Raw genomic sequence first — 19,619 nt, 5'->3', positions numbered from 1 at the left:
AAACAGGAGAACGGAGATAAGTAAATGAGCAGTAATAAAAGCCAGGAAATCCAGCTCCATAAACCCTAAGAAGCACATCTGGCACACATAGAAGTTTTATCTGAAAAAATCATAATTTTTCACTGTATCAGACTTGTTTTTTATTCCTTCTGAAATTACAAGTATTTTATAATGCTTATGCTTATCAAAGAAATAAGTACTCTTAATTGCACATTTCATAAGATCTAAGGATTCCACTGTAATCTTGCAAAGAAATCCCAAATATTTCTATATACTCCATTGAATAATTTTTCATTTATAAAATCATTTAACTACAAATTCAGTTATTGTGGCCTATAAAATATTTACTTCCCCACGCAAAAAGTTGGTAAGCCTTTGGTGGCAAGGACTAAATTTTTAGGTTTTAGCTTTCATGCCACCAAAATTGTTCGAGAAAGTTTCTCTGGTGGTTTCTGACAGTTGAGGCTTTTTTATAATTTCACTTTAAATAAAGGAGAAAAATTATTATCTCTGAAAAGGCTGTGTTGACTTCATCTGACTTTATCATTAATTCTGAAAGAGCACTAGAATGAGAAGGTGAGAAAATTCAATATAAATAAACAAAAGTCCATGACTGAGTGATCGTGACCGTAGCCAGGGCAAAGAAGAAGGAGGATTAAACTATAACGTTTTCTCTAAATCACAAGTAGAAAAGAAACTAGAGATGCTAATGGTAGATCTGCTAGAATAAGATTATGTCTGAATAGAATAATGTTCAATATATGTAACTTTATTTTTAATTTGAGAAATAAACAGATTATTAGAATATTTTATTTTTGGAGTCCTGTTTAAATGAGATTGTCTACAGAAAAAGCCATTTATATTATTCTGTGGGCACTAAAAATTTTTTTTAAATACTGTAACAGAAATCAAGGAATCAGATTTACTATGCTTTAAAAATCTCTGCATCACCAACAAAAAGCACTTTATTCAGACGACGTAACTGAAACTGCAAAATCTAGAACTATTTTCATAATTCATTGAGAATATTGAAATTAAACTGCTAGACAGTTTTATGCTGTCCACAAACAGAAAAAATCAGTAACAGAAATTAGAAAAGCACCACTACCATAATAAAAAGCTCAAGATTTAATGACACATAATAAATCTGAATAAGTTATGGGTGGCACTGAACATCAAGATTTACACCATAAAACATAAGAAAGCATTTAATTTCTTAAAACAGAAAAGCTGCCATGTCAACTATCAATTTGCTTCTCTTATTAAGGATCAGTAAACACAAGGGAAAAGTCTCAGCGTAGCTTCAACGTGGGGTCGGAACTGACTCAAGTTCTACTGTTTTACCTGGGAAAGTTCTTTAAGTAATGTTGCGGCTAAGGGCCTCTTCCCAACTGCTTACTCTCACGTGAAGGGATAGATGAAGATAAACTAACTTGTGTGACAACATATACACACACACATATGCGCTGGTTTCCCTTTAAATGCCATATACAGGGGCGAGGGTGTAGCTCAGTGCTACAGCGCAAGTCTAGCACACCCAAGGTCCTGGATGCAATCCCCAGTACCTCCACTAAAGTAAATAAATAAACCTAATTACCTCCCCGCAAAACAAAAAAGAAAACAAATTTTAAATGGCATATACGTAAGTACTCAATATTACAATATCCATAGTTTCTGTTTTTGAACAGATCTACTTCTGTCTTCATTTGAAATCTGATTCTAAACTCCTTTTTTCCCAACCGCCATTGTGATACTAAATATATATTTACATAGGAAAGAAAGTTAACATACTTTAGGTAGCAAGCGCTCTCTACGTATTGGTCTAAACTTCACTATCCTCCCAATAGATAAAAACTAATAGCCCTCTTGATACATTTTTCAGAAGGGGGAAAAGAAAACAAAACCTAGAAAAGTAGAGAAAACCAAATGCAATGCTTAAAAAAGTTTCTGCAGAGCTAAGTACTAAAAAAAAATTATTTAACAATGAATCACCTTATCTAAAGTGTTATATGACAATCGTGAAGCTTTGAGAGGGGGAGGACAGAGGAGAGAACATAAAAAAATTGCAAGTTAGGAAACTGAGAGTCAATCACCATGTATGTCCCATGAAGGCGTCCTACACTGGGTATGCCATCCAATATAGAGATCTTAGAGCCACATTTGCCTTTTTGTAAACTTCTCTTATGTCTACACTTTTATCTTAGGTAGACAGGCATTCTGGTCATCTTTTCAATCAACACGAAGCATTAGGATAAATCATTAATCAAACATCATAAGGAAAAAAGGATATCCTCCAAACACTGTAAAAGAAGAACCCAAACAGCTAAGGGCAATGAGGGAATACAAAGTTCCAGGCAGTAAGAAGGACAGGGACCTACCATAGGGCAGAATGAGTACACAGCCCAAGACTGTACTCTGACAAAGGGAAAGTGCTGATGATGTCTGAAAAACATGGTGATAGTACTTAGCCTCTAGATCACTCCTGGCTCACATCAGAATTGGAGTAAGTTCAGATGCAGTGATAATTTTATGCTGGCCTATAACTTCAGCCAAAGAGTCAAACAAACAAAAACCACACACACACACCCTTCTGTAAATGGTCTCTTTCATTACTAATATCCAACATAAATAAATGAGCAAGATCAAAACTCCTGTGGAGAGAGTTCATTACAGTGAAAGATAAAATTGTAACATAATCACTGACGTGAATTAGATATATAAAGGTTATTAATTTTTTCTTTCATTTGATTAACACTTAGTAAGTGCCTACTCTATGGCAGGTAAAGATCATAAACATTAGACAAAGATAGGAAAAGCAAGTAAGTAGCCAATTAAAATCATAAACTGTACTCCTCTGATCTCCTCCGGTAGACACAAGCTCCTTGAAGGCAGGGATCTATCTCTTTTATCAGCCCTTGTAGCCTAGGTTCCTACTTACTGACATACTGACTCTAGAAGCATAAAGAGAAAGTATCTACAGATTCATTCATTCCATTCGACAAATATTTACTGCGCTCCTACCAAGCACTTGGGATAAATCAGTGAATCAAAAAAAAAAAAAAGTCCTTGCCCTCTGAGCTTCCACAGCAGACCAAAGTCAGAGCTTTTGCAGTTAAATTATAGCTATAGCTTTTTCTTTTAAAGGTACATAAGTTCAAACATAAAATTTTAAGGGGCTCTCAGGTCCATCCATTGGCCTGATACATGTACTCCAAGTTTTTTGCTACAGATCCCGGAAAAGAATGGTGAGTAACTATTGTTTAATTTTCATAAATGATTCCTGAGATAATTTATCAATGACGACCTCTTACCTCTAAATTTAGACAACCTAAATTGAATCTACTTCTGAAAAATAAAACTACAAATAAGTAACACAATTTAAAATCTTTAAGTTGCCTAGACTTGCCTCCACAGCTACCACTGAGTGAAGATGCAATTACTAACATAAAGATGCAGTTTTGAGAGACACAGATCAAAGATTTATGCCATGAGATTACTGAATTAATAAAGAAAAGTACAATATGTCAGAATACAGAAAAGCCTAAAGCCATGGGCAGATTTAGGGCTGCATGACCGTTACCAAAAACGTAGTCGTTTGGCAAGTTTATACTGTATAGCACAGAGAACTACATTCAATAGCTTGTAGTAATCTATAATGAAAAAGAATATGGAAACAAATGTATGTATATGTATGACTGAAACATTATGCTGTACACCAGAAATTGACACAACACTGTAAACTGATTGTATCTCAATTTTTAAAAATATGAAATGCACTGAAGTTGTCAACTATATTATTCATGCACACTTTAACTCTTAAGAAATATGCACTAAAATGTTTAGGGGTAAAGAGCCTTGGTCAGTGCAACTTAATCTGGTAACTCATCATGACAACGTCACAAACTATACTGGAAAGCTTGTATCTACTATGATTACAGGGGGAGAAAGATGTAATCCAAAAAGAAACATCAACCATAAAGAATGATAATAAAGATGATGATGATGATGACAACAAATCATCTCTCTAACAGGAATCAATCTTAAATGAAGCTTTAAATCAGCTAAATGAAGGAGAATACACCTTGAACTGATTTGTATTGTAACATCTGGAAGATATTTTCAATGAATTCAGAAAATATGCTATTGTAGAAAAAGCACAGGATCTAGAGTTAAAAGATTCTGGTTGTGTCTTCATCATACCTCCAGAACTAGCCAGACTTTAAACAAGTCTGTGTGAGCCTGTTTCCATCTCTCCATGAGATAATGCTTTAAAAATGTTAAAAGTCTTCACAACATAAAGAACTTTTACTTTATAAAGTAACAGTATATTTAGAATATTTTTGAAAGTAAAAGGGAAATGAAATTCTGCTTCTGGCCAAGATGAAGTAACAGGAAACAAATTTATAATCCCATCTAAAACAAACAAACAAAGGGGCAAAATACATAAAACAATAGTTTCAAGCCATTGGACATCAAGCAATGATGAGCTGAGAGTCAGGAGTTGGGAAACAAAGTGATTGTCCTGCTTATTGCCTTGAGGGAGTTTTTAGGCCAAGAAAAATAAAGGCGAATTGAGGAGGAGCCCAGTAGTTTCCCTGAGTTGAGGAGACAGAGCTGAGAGTCTTGGGAAACCAGGGCAGCTAGAATTCCTAGAACAGAGAGAAGAGCTGAGAAGGTCAAAGTTTTTCAGAGGTCCCCGTGGAGTATTCAGCAGAGTGCTGATCAGCACACGTGTTGAAGGAAACCACTAGAGGCTGGGGAAAGAAACTATTGAAGGGCCAGAAACAGTGCCTGCTCCCACTAGCCCAACTGGGAAATTTGCAGTTCATGGAGGGTATTTAACAGAGCACTCAGGAAGGTTCTGCCTCAGTAATGGGAAATAACAAGTCTTTGATGGAGCAATACTCCAAGTCCACTAACAGATCATAAAAGCAAGACCAGAAAAAGATCCAACTGTTTTCAAATAACTTAACTGCATCCTAGAACAAAGCTCAAGAAGATTAATAAAAATACAAAAATATTCAGTATCCAACCAGGTAAAATTCAAATATCTGCCGTCTAATCAAAGATTACCAGGCATGCAAAGAGGCAGGAAAGCAAAGTCCATAATGAGGAAAAGAACAGTTAAAATCAACCCATAATTGACAGATATGCCAGAACTATCAAATAAGGATGTTAAAACAGTTATTATAAATGGAATCTATATATCTTTAAAAAGTTAGACAAGGAGAATACAAAAAATTAAAAAAAAAAGACCCAAGTCAAAATTCTAAGATGCAAACCACAATGTCTGAGATGAAAAATATACTGGATGAGTGTAATAGCAGGTAAGTCATTGCCAAGAACAGATGGATGAACTTGAAGACACTGCAAAGGAAACCACCTAATCAAAACAGAGACGAAAAAGAGCCCCCAAATTAAAAAGAGCATCAGTGAGCTGTGTTTCAAGTGGCCTAATGCACATGTAATTTGAGTCCCCTAAGGGGTGGGGGGACAGAAAGAATATGCAAAGAAATAATGGTTGAATTTTTTTTTTAATTAAAACTATAAAACTAAGAAGCTCAACAAATTCCAGCTACAAAAACATGAAGAAAACTACACCAAGGCACTTCATAACCAAATTGCTCAAAACCAGTGACAAAGAAAAAATCTTAAGCAGCAAGAGTTACCAAAGTAAAAGTAAAAGTAAAGGCTTCACACAGAGGAACAAAAGAGAAGGATGACATGAGAATTCTTGTTAGAAACAATACAAGCGAGAAGACAAAGAGCATCATCCGTAAGTACTGAAAGATTAAAACGGTCAACCTGGAATTATATACCAAAAAAATCTGTAAAAATCAAAGGCAAATGAAGATGTTTTCTGATAGATAAATGCTGAAGGAATAGCAGACCCTCACTACAAGAAATGTTAAAGCAAGTGCTTTAGGCAGAAGGAAAATCATACTAGACAGAATCCTGGATCTATACAAAGCAATAAAGAATAACAAATGGTAACTATATGCGTAAATATTTATTTTTTTCTTATTATTAAAGCTTCTTTAAAATATAATTGATCATTAAATGTAAGTAATAATAATGATCTGTGAGTTTCATAACTTATGTAAAAATGAAACGCATGACAAAAACATCATAAAAGCTAGGAAGTAAGAAACCCAGGTATAATATTGTCAGGTTTTTATAATAAATGTTAAGTGGTATAGTATCACTGCAGATACACTTTAAGTTAAAGATGTAGACTAGAAACTCTAAAATAACCAGTAAAATAACAAAATAAAGAATTACCTTATAGGCCAATAAAGAAGATAAAATAAAATCATAAAAAATACTCTATTAATCTGAAAGAGATCAGAAAAAGGAAAAGGAACAAAGAACAAATGAGACAAGGATAAAAATAAATAGCAGAATGAGCAACTCAAATCTAACCATATCAACAATCACATTAAACGTAAATGGTTTAAATGCCCCAGTTAAAAAGCAGGTCAGAGTGCCTATAAGAAATACATTTTAAATATAAAGACCCAAATAGGTTAAAAGTAAAAGGATGGGAAAGATATGCCATGCCATTGTTAAATAACCAAAAATGCTGAAATGGCTATATTATCATAAACAAAGTAGATTTCAAAACAAAGGGTATTACCAAGGAAGAGGTATTTCATAATGACAAAAAAAAATCAGTAAGAAATAACAATTATAAAGGTTTACACACCTAATAAAGACAGTTTCAAAATACATCAAGCAAAAACTGATAGAACTACAAGGAGGAATAAACAAATCCACAATTGCCACAGATTTCAATATCCTTATTTAACGGATAGAACCAAATGGGCAGAAAAATCAGCTAGTATATACTAAACTTGAACACTCTCAAGCAACTTGATCTGACAACAGCAGAATACACAGTCATCTGAAGCGCACAAGTATACTGACTAAGAAAGATCATATTCAGAGCCATAAAACAAGTCTCAATATTCAAAGGATCAAATCACACAAAGTATGTTTTCTGACCGTAAATTAGAACTCAGTAGCAGGAAGATACTTGGAAATTTCCCAAATGTTTGCAAATTTAACTCACCAATAAATTGCCCATGGTTAAAAGAAAAAAATTAAAAGGACAACATATCAAAGTATGTGGGATGCCACTAAAGCTGTACTTAGGGGAAAATTTGTACAGCTGACTCACTCTACTGAAAAAAAGAAAAGTTTCAAATCAATGACCTCAGGTTCTACCTTAAAAAAACTAAAAAATATGAGCAAATTTAAAGCAGAAGAAATGATATAATAACAATCAAAGCAGAAATAAATTAAATAGAAAACAGAAGAACAGATAAAAATTGATGAAATCTAAAGCTGGTTAAGAGCCATAAAACTCCTAAGATACTAGCCAGACTGGTCAGGAAAAAAAAAACCCAACATTAATTATGACTAACAGAAATGAGATAGGGAATATCATTTCAAATCCTACAGAGATGATATTATAAGGAAAAGAGATTATTAACTTTTTGTCAATAAATTTGACACAAACTAGCAAAGTCCACCCAAGATGAAATTAAAAGAACTAAATACCTATTATTTATTAAAACATTTACATTTGTGGTTAAAAACTTCCCATAAAGAAAACTCTATGCCTACATACTTTCTCTGGTAAAACAGTTCAAATTAAAAAAAAAAAAAGAAAAGTATCAAGTCTACACAAACCCTTCCAGAAGACACAAGGGGATAACATCCTAATTCATTCTGTGAGACCAGCATTATCCTGTTACCAAAACTGAGCAAAGACATTACTGACATAAAAACTGCAGACCAACATTCCTCATGACCACACACGTAAAAACTCTTAACAAAATTTTAGCAAATTATACCCAACAATCTATTAAAAGAATAATTCATCAAGACCAAGTGTGATCTACCCCAGGATTGCAAAGTTGTTTAAAATTCAAAAGTCAAGGTACTTGGACTTATTAAGAAAATAAAAGAGAAAATTCATTTGAGAAGTTCAACAGATGCAGAAAAATCATCTGTCCAACTTTAACACCCATTCATAATTATAAAATCTCCATGAACCAGGAACAGGAGGGAACTTCCTCAATATCCACCTCATCTAAGAGCTAACATCATACTTAACAGTAAAAGACTAAATGCTTTATCCCTAAAATTGGGAATGAGGCAAGGATGTCTGCTTTAATTTCAATTCTACATCTTTCCGTAAGTCCTAACCTGTGCAATACCATAAGAAAAATAAAAAACATACCAATTGAAAAGAAGTAAAATTGGCCTTTTTTACAGATGGTATGATTTTTGGTATACACTCTAAAGGAAAAAGGGCCAAAAATCAGTAGGTAACCATCAATCTGAAGAAGGTAAATAATACTAATACTAATACTAATACTAATACTAATACTAATACTAATAATAATAATAGCTTACTGAGTCCAAAGGAAGTAGGAAGTAAATAAAGAGCAGAATTCAGTGAAATAGGAAAAAATATGTGCTAGAAAAGATAAACAAAGGTATGGTTCATTAAAAGGACTAAAAAGATTGATAAGGCCCTGGTAAGACTGATCAAGAAAAAAGAAAGATACAAACGACTATGATCATAAATAAAAATGAGACATCACCACAGATACTAAAGAAATTAAAAAGATAAGACAATGTTATCTTTTCTAATGCAAACATAACTGAAAATTTAGAACTGCAAAAATCCCTAAATATATGCTACTTAATGAAACTGACACAAGAAGAAACAGAAAACCTGATGAGTCATATAAAAATGAAAGAAATTGACCCAGAATTTTAAAACTCTCCACAGAGAAAATCCTAGGTCTAAATCCAGCAAATTTCCCTGCACATTTATGAAATAAATAATGCCAATCTTACACAAATTCTATCTAAAAATAGAAAAAGAGTTAGATTCTCCAATTAATTTTCTGAAATCTGAATAACATAAAATGTTATAAGGACATTAGAAAAAAGAAAAATTTTTCCTAAACAAAAAATATTAAACCAACTGCAACAATCTACAAGAGAATAATAATACATCACAACAAGATTTGTTCTATACTAGGATGCAAAGTTGGGTTTATGTTCAAAATTATGTTAATAGAGTAAAAAAAACTATATAATCACCACAATAGATACAAAAAAGCACAATAAAATCCAGCATACATTGATGATAAACAACTGGCAAAGGATTGAGAGTTAATTTCTTAAAATTATCTGTAAAATCATATAGGAAATATCATAATTATGAAAGCTTAAAAATGATTAAAGGAATCTACAGAAAATCATTACTATAATAGGTGAATTGAGCAAGATTCTTTGATACAAGGTCAGTGTACAAAAATCAACTGCATTTCTCTATCAGGGGCATAAAAAATGAAGAAATATAATACCAATTACAAGGTTATTTTTAAAACCTAATATCTAGGAATATATCTAACAGAAGAAATAGAAGATCTCTACATAGAAAACTATAAAAATGTTATGGTAGTTAAATAAGACCTAAATAAACAGAGATATATCAAGCTGATGGCTTAAACGAGGGAATCCCATTAAGATAATAATTCTCTGCAAAATGATCTATAAATTCAATAAAACTGCAGTTAAAATCATAATAGGCCTTTGTGACAATTCAGAAACTGGTTCTAAAGTTTATACTGAAATTCAAAGAGACAAGAATAGTCAAGACACTCTTTAAGAAGAACAGGTGGGAAGACGATCTATTAAATATCAAGTATTATCACAGAGCTACAGTAATTAAGGCACAAGGATATACAAACAAATCAATGGGCTCAAATTGATGCAACACTGCAAAGTGACTATACTTCAATAAAAAATATATACCTTAAAACAAAAACAAAACAAAACAAAAAAAAATGAATGGGCTCAAACAGCCCAAAATGGATCACCACGTAAGGACATTTTGTTTACGACAAAGATGGCACTGCAAAGCAGTGAGGAAAGAATCATCTCTTTAATAAATCATGCTAGACTCGTTTGGTATAATATGGAAGTAAAATTGAAAGAGGACCCCCCACTTCATGTAATATACAAAATTAAAAGTCTAGGTAGGTTATGTATGTTAATGAGAAAGGTAAAAATAATAAAGCTTCGAAAAGAAAATAGGAGTATCTTCATATCAGAGTAGGAATATCAGGATAACTTCTTAAACAGGAAACAAAAATAATAATCAAAATGAAAATATTGATATATTAAATATATTAGTCATACCAAAATGGCTAAAGTGAAAAAGATGGAAACTATCAAGTGTTGGCTAGGATATCCTGTCAGCTACAGATGAGAGGTCTCACTGATCCACATCCTGAGCTAACTCAGTCTTTTCCATCTTTTTCACCTTAGCCAGTTTGATGGATGTATATTAGTCCCTCACTTACAAAATCATGTTAACATTCTCTACTAAGGCTGAAATTCCAGAAATTCCACTTTTGGTTACACACAGAACAGAAAAGCTTTTAATGAACACCAAGATTCAAATATAAGAATGTTCACAGAATTATTTATGAAAACCAAACACCAGAAATAATCCAAATGTCTACTGACAGAAAAATGGATGAATAAAATGTGGTCTAGTCATTCAGCAGAATACTACACAATAAAATAAACAACAAAAATGAACAAACTGTAGTCACATGCAACAACACTGATAACTCTCACAAAAGGAGGAAACACAAAAGAATTCTTCGCCTGTGACTGACTGAATTCATATAAAATTCGAAACACAGGCAAAACTAAACTACAGCATTTAGGGGTTTAAACTTAGTTGGTACAACCATAAAGGAAAGCAAGAATTCCTAAAAGTGAAGATAGCAGTTACCTTTGGAAGGGGAAGGAACACTGACTGGAAGGAACAGGTAGGAGATTTCTGGTGTGCTGGCAACGCTCTATTTCTTGTCCAAGGATAGAGTTCCAAGGGTGCTTAGCTTGTAAAAATCACTGAGTTGGATGTTCTGTTTTGTGTACCTGTCTGTGTGTATTTTTACACACACACACAACTATAAAAAGTTATCTAATCAAAACTTCTATGTAACTTAATATACTCTTAGACAATGAGTGTAAAGGTTTGATGAGAGGGCAGAGAAAGCAGAGGGTGACCATGTGGGGCTGGAAAATTAAGGCCAGCAGCCGGCATAGAGAGTGGAGGACTTATCTGCCATAATGAGAAGGCAACACACAATGCCTAAAAGTAAAAACCAAGCATGCCATTTAAGAAAATTAAAGTAAATAGCAAACAATCAGCTGAGAGAGAAGAGTACTTAATCTAGGAAAGGTGCCAATTGCAGATATGAAGTTGGAGGCCTATTGTTCATCTAACAAATCTCGTATACCTATTTATTGACTCTTTAAAATCTAAAAAAAAAAAAAAAAGAACATCCCCAAATGTCACCATTTAACAGAACTTCCATCAACCCAACCCTTGCTTACTTCTTCACGTCCACCACATTCTGTGAGAGCGGGCGTTCACCCCTAGCCTAAAGCGAAGCTCTCTAAGAGGAAGTGCCCCCTCCCCCAGTCTGATCAGCTTACTTGTCAGTCTTAAAGTGAGTATAAAAGATAATAAAGGAAGAAAAACTCAAGCTCTGTTCTATCCCCTAATGAAAAAACAAAGCTATAGATAAAAGTTAAGGTACATAATGACTTAAATAAAAGGAATTTCCACCTGTGGATTACAATGCATGAAGTACTGGCAAATGGCAGCAGGGCCCTAGTATGGAAATATGAATTTAAACATCTCTAAATGCAGTTAAAAAACAGATCTATTTTATAGACTCAAGATACACACAATTAAGGCACTAACGTCAAGTTAAGGTGCCCCTAATGTATAAAAATTAGGCCAAAGACAGTACAATAAAATTATGTGAAATATGCTCATTTATCAATTTGTAAATAAATCAAATTTATTTTTAACTGACATCTTAATTATCCATATTTACATCTGGAATATAACAACTTTTCTCTCTTTTAACAACCTGAGACAAACAAAATGTTATGATTATATATTAGTTATGCCTCCTCGATTTCTAGAGCTGAAATGTCATGTCAATTACTTAATGAGATTTATTTTTACCTTGTTTAATCTGTCCTTGCACAATATTACTGGAAGTTGGAGGGGAACCCCTTGCCTTAGACAGGTCTGGGGTGCTTGGTCTAGGTGGCCTTTAAAAAGAAGAAGAAAATACATGTATATGTATACATTCATAATTCCAGAGCTATTTAAAATATTAAGCTTTCTAATTCCAAATGAATTGCGAAACAAACACACATAGGACATTTTCAACTTGCAGTTCTAAAAAAAAAATAGGGTTTTTTGTTTTGTACCTATTAACATTTTCCATTTCCGATTTTAATAATAGTAATTTAAGTAATTTACTTGCAAATAGCAATAACATCTACAATTTATGCTTTATACTAATATAAGAAACATTTATGAACACTTTAATTTACTACCACTGACATAGGTAAATATCATAATTAGTCCTTCATTCTTCAATATGAGCAAGCTGATATATTTCAGTCCACCCCATATCATTGGTCCGCATGAATATATGGAACAATACATTGCATTTCAGAGAATTCAGCTCTAAAATCTGAAAAAGGTAAAAAGGGCATTAAGAAATCTTGGCAGACTATCCCCTTCAGAATCCTGGCTCTCCCACTTCCTACTTGCACACCCCTGGACAAGTTATTCACCTCTCTGTGTCTCACCTTTCTTACCTGTAACACACAGATGCTAAGAGAACCTACCTTACAGAGTTAACAGCAGTTAGGAGATAATATCTGTAAAGAGTTTACAACAGAGCCAGACACAAGGTAAGTACTACTTTAGTATCTGTTAGATTATTATTTTTTTAGTTCTAAATATGGTCAGCTCTCAGTAAAGTATAATAAAACCAGGGTTTAAAAAGCTGTCTTCATGACTTCTGGAAAATGGGAAATAGCAATTCAAGTTAAGTCTTCCAGAAATATGAAAAGAATACTCTCCCGCACTTAAAAAAGTTGTTTTCTCTTTTCCCATTGAGAAATTCTGACTGTACTTCTCACAAAATTGTGAAGCCCAATCACTGAACACTTATCACTCATTACATATGGGTCACAATGAGGAGCAGCATTCTAACCAAATATATATTTAGAATTAAATGTTAGCACAACTGTTAAGTAGATACAATCTAAGATTATATTTACTGGGGAGCTAGTCTGCAATTTATTTATTAAGGCTGAAATCTAACCTTTCTCATTCCAATTTTTTTTTTAGATAGCTACTAAGTATGTACAGATGAAAAGGTACAATTTGATTATGTTTTAAGTCATGCATATTGTATTTCAAAACTTAGAGGGGAAATACTGAGATGACACAAAAATGCCCCCCCCCCAAAAAAAAAAGGAATAAGAAGTGACAAAATAAAATAGGTTTCTCTTTTCTTTAAAAACATAAGAATAAAACCAAGAATATCTGGTCCCACCTGGTAGGGCCCTTCTTCATATGGTCACCAATGAAAGTTGCATTGGTCATACTCATCAAGGTGTTCGCCAAAGATATGATGGACAGGAGGTGCTGCGTGGTGACGGCCCGGGACACTGCGTAAGTCCCCTTTCCTACTCCCTCAGATGGTGGCAGCTTCCTTCCTACTTCTGCTTTCCCGTGTGGTAGTTTACAAGCGGGCTGATTATAACCAGGAAGCATCAGTGACATATGACCTCCTCTGGATAAGAGGCCGAAGGACACTGTGCAGTGGGGTTTCAGCATTCCCAGGCGGTCGAGGCAAACTTCATCCAGAACTTCATTCAGACCCCAGGCGTGGAGGCAGGACATGAACAGTTTCGCGGTGTCCATTGTCAGATTATATTCTAACAGCGTCAGCGGCTTAGATTTGCTGGCCCGATACTCAGGGTCGCTCTCTTCCCGCCTCTGCCTCATTATCTCCTCATCCTCCTCTTCGTCATCGAGGAGATGTTCCTTTATGTTCTCTTTGATCGTCTCTTTCACTTGTTGGAAGAGAACGGCTGCTCGTTTTCCAGTTAGAAAAGAGCCCCCTTTGTCTGAGCTGCCAGATGCTTTTTGCAGATTCTCTGGGGAAATAAGCGCGGTGTTCGGCCTAGAGGCTTCCTCAGTCAGGAGCTGGATGATCAGCGCTTCCACATCAAAGAAAAGCACGTGCATGTCCGGATCTGTCAGGTTCGTCTTTATTGCCTGAACCATCAGGGAGTTATGGGAATATTTAGGCAAATTTCCCTGCAACAAATATTTTTAAAAGATGGTTAGAATGAAAAGTGTTTAATTTCATGCATTCATTAATGAATAATAAATAGTCAAAGAAATTTAAATGCTCATTTAGCTGTCTTTTTAGGTACATATTTCATGAAAAGTAACAAGCCAACTTTGCCAATCAGCAGCATGTAAAAGATATGAACTGTTTTTAAACAACTAGAAGAATCTTAGGCTGAAACAGATATAAAACTGTCAATTAATTTTTTAAAAAAAGGAAATGAAAGTTTATTATTATTATTGTTTACTCATAGTGCAGATGAAAAGTTGTTTCAATTTCAACCCCGAATGTGCTACAACTGTTCCACCTGAAAGGATACCCCATTTATCACAGTTGCTCATCCTTTTAAGCAGCTGCACCAAGTCCCTCCTTCGTTACTTTACCTTCAATCTCTCCCTGTTCACGGATTCTTTTCCCTCAACAGAGAACATGTTCAAGTCTACTTAGCTTCTTAAAGAAAAAAAAGAAAAACTGTTATCCTTTGATCATGCTCCTTCTTCTATTTCCCGGTCTACTGCCCCTTTTAGCCAAATTTAAGGAAAGAAGTAGACGAATCCACTGGAAACTTTCCAGTCCCTCTCCTCCTTACTCTCTTTGCATTCTCTCTGACCATACCCATAATCTCTGACATTGCTGTTTTTGGTAAGAGAGAGGGGAAGAGAGAGAAAGCATTAAAAGATCTTCCCAGAGAACACCTTCTTAGTAGGACTTCTGAGCACCCTTCTCAGTCAGCTGCCCTGAAAACTCATTCTTTCTCCCACATTATAACTATCACCTGTGTGGAGGTGGATCCCTAATTTCCATCATCAGCCAGACCAGCTTCTGAAGGAGTCTGAACATCGTCTTTCCCACTTTTGTATCTGGATGTCCCACAGAACATGCCCTAATCTCCACCCTCCCACTAAACCTGCTGCACCTCCCAAATCACCGATTGAGAGTTCTTCTTCTAATCTATCCCCAACATCAACAGCAGCACATTCAGACCCTTCTCTTCTCTCCTCTAAACAGGTTTCACTGCCCTTAGTCTCTCCTTACTCCAATCCAAGTGCCACAGAGCCACTAGACTGCTTTCTGAAGCACAAATCTAATCATGTTGCTTTTCAGCCAAAAAAACTGTCATGATCATGGGTTATTGAGATAAACGGAAAATACAAAATTAAAAACTAAATCAAAATATAGAGGAATAGATCTGATCTCAAGATGAGAAAGAATTTGCCAAAGTTAAATTTAAAATTCACTAGTATTAAAATTTAAGGCAAGAAAGAAATAGGAATAAAAATATGCCAGAAATAAGACTGATGTAGTTATAATCTATATAAATACTTTTAAAAAAAATTGAGGAGGTGAGGTAATTAGGTTTATTTACTGATATTTATGTTTAATGGTGGTACTGGAGATTGAACCCAGGACCTTGTGTATGCTAAGCATGCACTCTACCTGAGCTATACCTTCCCCCATTACTTCTTAAAAATCAATTTAAAAATACTAATGCCCAAATAAAAGGGGAAAATACCATAAAGGTCAAAGACAATTCACAGTAAAAACAGACAAATTCAGTCAATGAATATAAGGGAAAACTTGTTCAAACTAGCTGTCAAGGAAATAAGAGTTAAATCACCACAAGATGCCATTAACAAAATTAGCAAGCAGTAAACATGAAAAAATACTTATCCAGGAATACAAGGAAAGTCAAAAGCACACACTGCAAATGTGAATTTAAATACCAGCCTTTTGGAAGAGGAATTTGGTAAAACAGATTATGAGCCCTTGAGATTGTCTGATCCAGTACATTTATTTCTAGAACCCTATCCTAAACAGTCAGAAATACAAAGATTTTCGTACAAGGACATTCAGTGAAACAGTATCCATTATTTTAAACTGCAAACAACCTAAATAATCTAACATAAAGAAATAAATAATTTAAACATAAACAACCATATAATAAAATAAATACTGTAATTACTACAAATCATGCTTTCTGGACACATTAATCACATGGTAAAATGCCCATTTTCTAATTTTAAGTGTGCTAAAACTACACACATGCACACAGGTACATACACACACATACCACACAAAAGTATATAACTCTGATTTCATTTATTTAACACGCAAGTATGTATTTGTGCATAGTGAGAAACACTGGGAAGAAATACATGAAAATGTTCATTGCAGTTACTTTTTGTGATGGAATATATAAGACTTACATTATCTTCATATTTCTATATATTTTAATTGCATATAATCAACATATATTATTTTCATAATTAGAAAATAAAGCTCTAGGATAAAAATGAAAATCCTTCAGTACAACATTCAAGGCCCATTGCAATTTGATACCAAATACTTTCAACTTTAACAAGTACATTCTAGTGCCGGGACCATAGTCCCTCATCCATTTAGTCCCTTTGTTTATTCCTTTATCCGAAATCCTGTTCTTTGCTCTACTCCAATCCCTTCACTTCCATCAAGACCTTCATTCTCCCAGGGAGTTAGTCCACAATGAATCCAGTTCCCATAATATTTTTTATCTACTATGTATCACAAATTTGGATGTCTTGGCTACATTTATATTAGTTATTTTATGTGTTTACATTTTCCTGTACTCTACAGGAACTGTATCTTACTCATCTTGTGTAACCCTCAGCCTATCAGAGAACCCGGCAGAATGAACAAAGAACATTATAAAAATCTTAATAAAATTATTTTAAGTTGCTAATCAACTCTCCTATTGTAAAATTATAACAAATTCCTTCAAGTGGTCTCTCTTCTGTCTCAATCCCCCTCCCATCTGACTATGGTCCTTTCTAGCTTAAGAGACTTCAATAGCATTTTATAGCCCAAGGATGAAATCTTTGCAAAGCAAAGACTTCTTTACAAAGCACAAGACATCCTCCAAAACAGACCACTGCCTACTCCTCCTCCTCCAACTTCATCTCTTACCACAGGACTTACGTCTTCAGCTGCAACCAAATTAAATCACTTGTGCCCTTCCAGAACCAGGCAGTTTCAGGCACCTGTATCTTTGCACTGCCTACACCAGGACGATGCTCCCTTCTCAACCTCCTGCTCATCCATCACAAACTCTCTCAAGTGGCTGCTCTTCCAAAAATTACTTCCAGAATGATCACTGATTCTGCTTCCTTTGTCTAAACTTCTACTCTGAATGGAACAAATGATATTTAAAGGAAGGAAAAAGTAAATATTATTTCTATACTATAGCTTAAGAACCTAAGGCACTTAAGTAAGTAGATAAATTTACACTACACAAAATATAAAGTAAAAAAAAAAAATCAACTTGAACTTCATCCCTGTATTTAATTCATTCATTCCGCATTCCCACTATGTTTGTGTAAAGCACTAAGGATACAAAGATAAAGAAGATGGTTTCCTAGTCATGCAACTCAAAACTAACAAAAAATGACATGTAGAGGCATTATTACAATGCAGTATGAATGGCGCTATAAATAAAGGCGGGGGGGGTTGGCAGGTGCGATTAGACATACAGAGAAAGTTATCAACTCCACCTCGGGAGACCAGGGAGATCCTCCCCCAAGGGATGACTTGAGCTGTGCAAGGGCAGAGAGGTAGCAGGATGCGAAAAAGGATAAAGGCAGGAAACATCACAGGATGGATGCTGATGAAACCACAGGTGACTAAGACAAAGACTGCAAGGAACGGTGTGTTGAGAGCACAGACGTCCACACGAAGACTCCCGAACTTTCTCTTGCGGGCTCGGAGGTCATTCAAGCACTGCTTCTCCCAGAAACATCAGGGGTGCTGGTCAAAACACGGGTTCCTGGGCCTGGTACCAGACCTGAATCAGTGCATGCTGGAATGGATCGAGGTCTGCTTGATGAAAACCCCAGATGACGTTACACAGTGAAGTAGGAAAACCACTACGTAAAGGCTTTAATAAGGCGAGTAATATGATCAAATTTAATTTTATAACAATTTATCCACTAGCAATGTTGGCTGAAAAGAAGCAAGATCAGGGTCATGAATATAAACTGGGAGGAAGGATAAGCCAGCCAGATGAGGGAATATGAAAGTATGCAACAGTACTGACCAACAGCACTGAACCTGTAGACGGGGTGGATGAAGGATGCCTGACCATTTTATTCCTCACACCACCGCGCTTTGTATTCGCTTTTTCAAACACTGAATGTGTAACGTCAAACACTACTCTTAATGCTTTGTACCTGCTGGCAACTAATTTCACTGATACATAAAATTATACATTTATAATAAATATATCTAATATATAATATTTTACACCAATATTAGGTCGACAGACATGACACTAGGTATGAGGGAATCACAGCATTAGATCAAACAGCCCACCACAGTACTTCAGTCAATACTGTCTTCCCAGTAAAAATCGGCAAAACCATTACTGCCAAAGAATTAAAAAATCAGACGTGTTTGGCAAAGAAATTATTGAAACCGCAAGAGTAGCTTGAAGAAAAAAAGGCCAGGATGAAGACACAAGGTTGGCTTCTAGGCCCCCTCCTCCGATGTCGAGCACACGTGTGCCCCTCTCCGCACCCCCGGGTCTGCCAGGTTTCCGTCTCCTGCTGGGAGGTGTGCCAGCAGACAGCCTCTGTGCTCGCACAGCTGAGCGGCTATCTGGTGTCTGGTACCGTGACATCTGGATGTGACTGCGTGCAGCTCCCACTGACCGTGTCATTGTGGCAAAAACTGTCTCTAATAGTAACCGCAGTCAGAAAAGAAAGAAATGGTGCGAGGGAAGAAGGAAGGAAAAAAGAAGAGCGGGAGAGGGGGAAGGAGGAAGAAAACAATGAAAGCAGATGAGGAGAGAACAGAGGGAGACAGAAGGAAAGACAATGTCTCATCTCCACGTCCTGTAGGTGAACTATAATTTCCAACGTCACTGTCCCTGCATACAGCCTGTAATGCCTGACAATGGATTTGAGTGACTTAACAAAGTCTTATTGCAACAAAATACAGTTAGTCATCCAGCAAAGCTATGAGGGTAAGAGTTTCACTAAATGCATGGAGATGGCAAAGTTGATCACCAGCATGTCTGACATCTAACATGTTACACTAAGATTAACTAAAGGAAAATAAACAAAAACATCTGTCAAACTTCAAGGGTCTCTTGGCTTAATCATAAGATATCCCTGTTTAGAGCAAACCAACTCACTCATATCATCTTATATTCTTAACAATTTCAAATACAGGCCACCTGATACTGGAAATTCTTTAACAGGAACATCAGTGTGTTTGCCCTGCCACCTTTATTAAGAACATCTGAAATGTGTTCTCACAAACTCATTTTTATATTATCATGGAGGAAGATTCAATTCAATTCAACAA

At 35.2% G+C, this 19,619-nt stretch overlaps 1 protein-coding gene across 5 annotated transcripts in view; it reads right to left on the bottom strand.

Moving 5' to 3' along the window:
* The window catches only part of WDR7 (WD repeat domain 7), a 276,960-nt gene that overhangs the window by 197,737 nt on the left and 59,604 nt on the right, over positions 1-19,619 (bottom strand). For all 5 annotated transcript variants that reach the window (XM_010961322.3, XM_010961325.3, XM_010961324.3 and 2 more), the window contains exons 16-17: positions 13,476-14,245; positions 12,083-12,171 (exon numbers count right to left, since the gene is read on the bottom strand). In XM_010961322.3, coding sequence (XP_010959624.1) covers positions 12,083-12,171; positions 13,476-14,245 — 859 coding nt within the window. The remainder of the gene's footprint in view (positions 1-12,082; positions 12,172-13,475; positions 14,246-19,619) is intronic.

Source organism: Camelus bactrianus, chromosome 30 (genome assembly GCF_048773025.1).
Source record: "Camelus bactrianus isolate YW-2024 breed Bactrian camel chromosome 30, ASM4877302v1, whole genome shotgun sequence".
NCBI lineage: Eukaryota > Metazoa > Chordata > Mammalia > Artiodactyla > Camelidae > Camelus > Camelus bactrianus.
The sequence above is the reverse complement of the archived record's forward strand: the minus strand, read 5'-3'. Positions and strand labels throughout refer to the sequence as shown.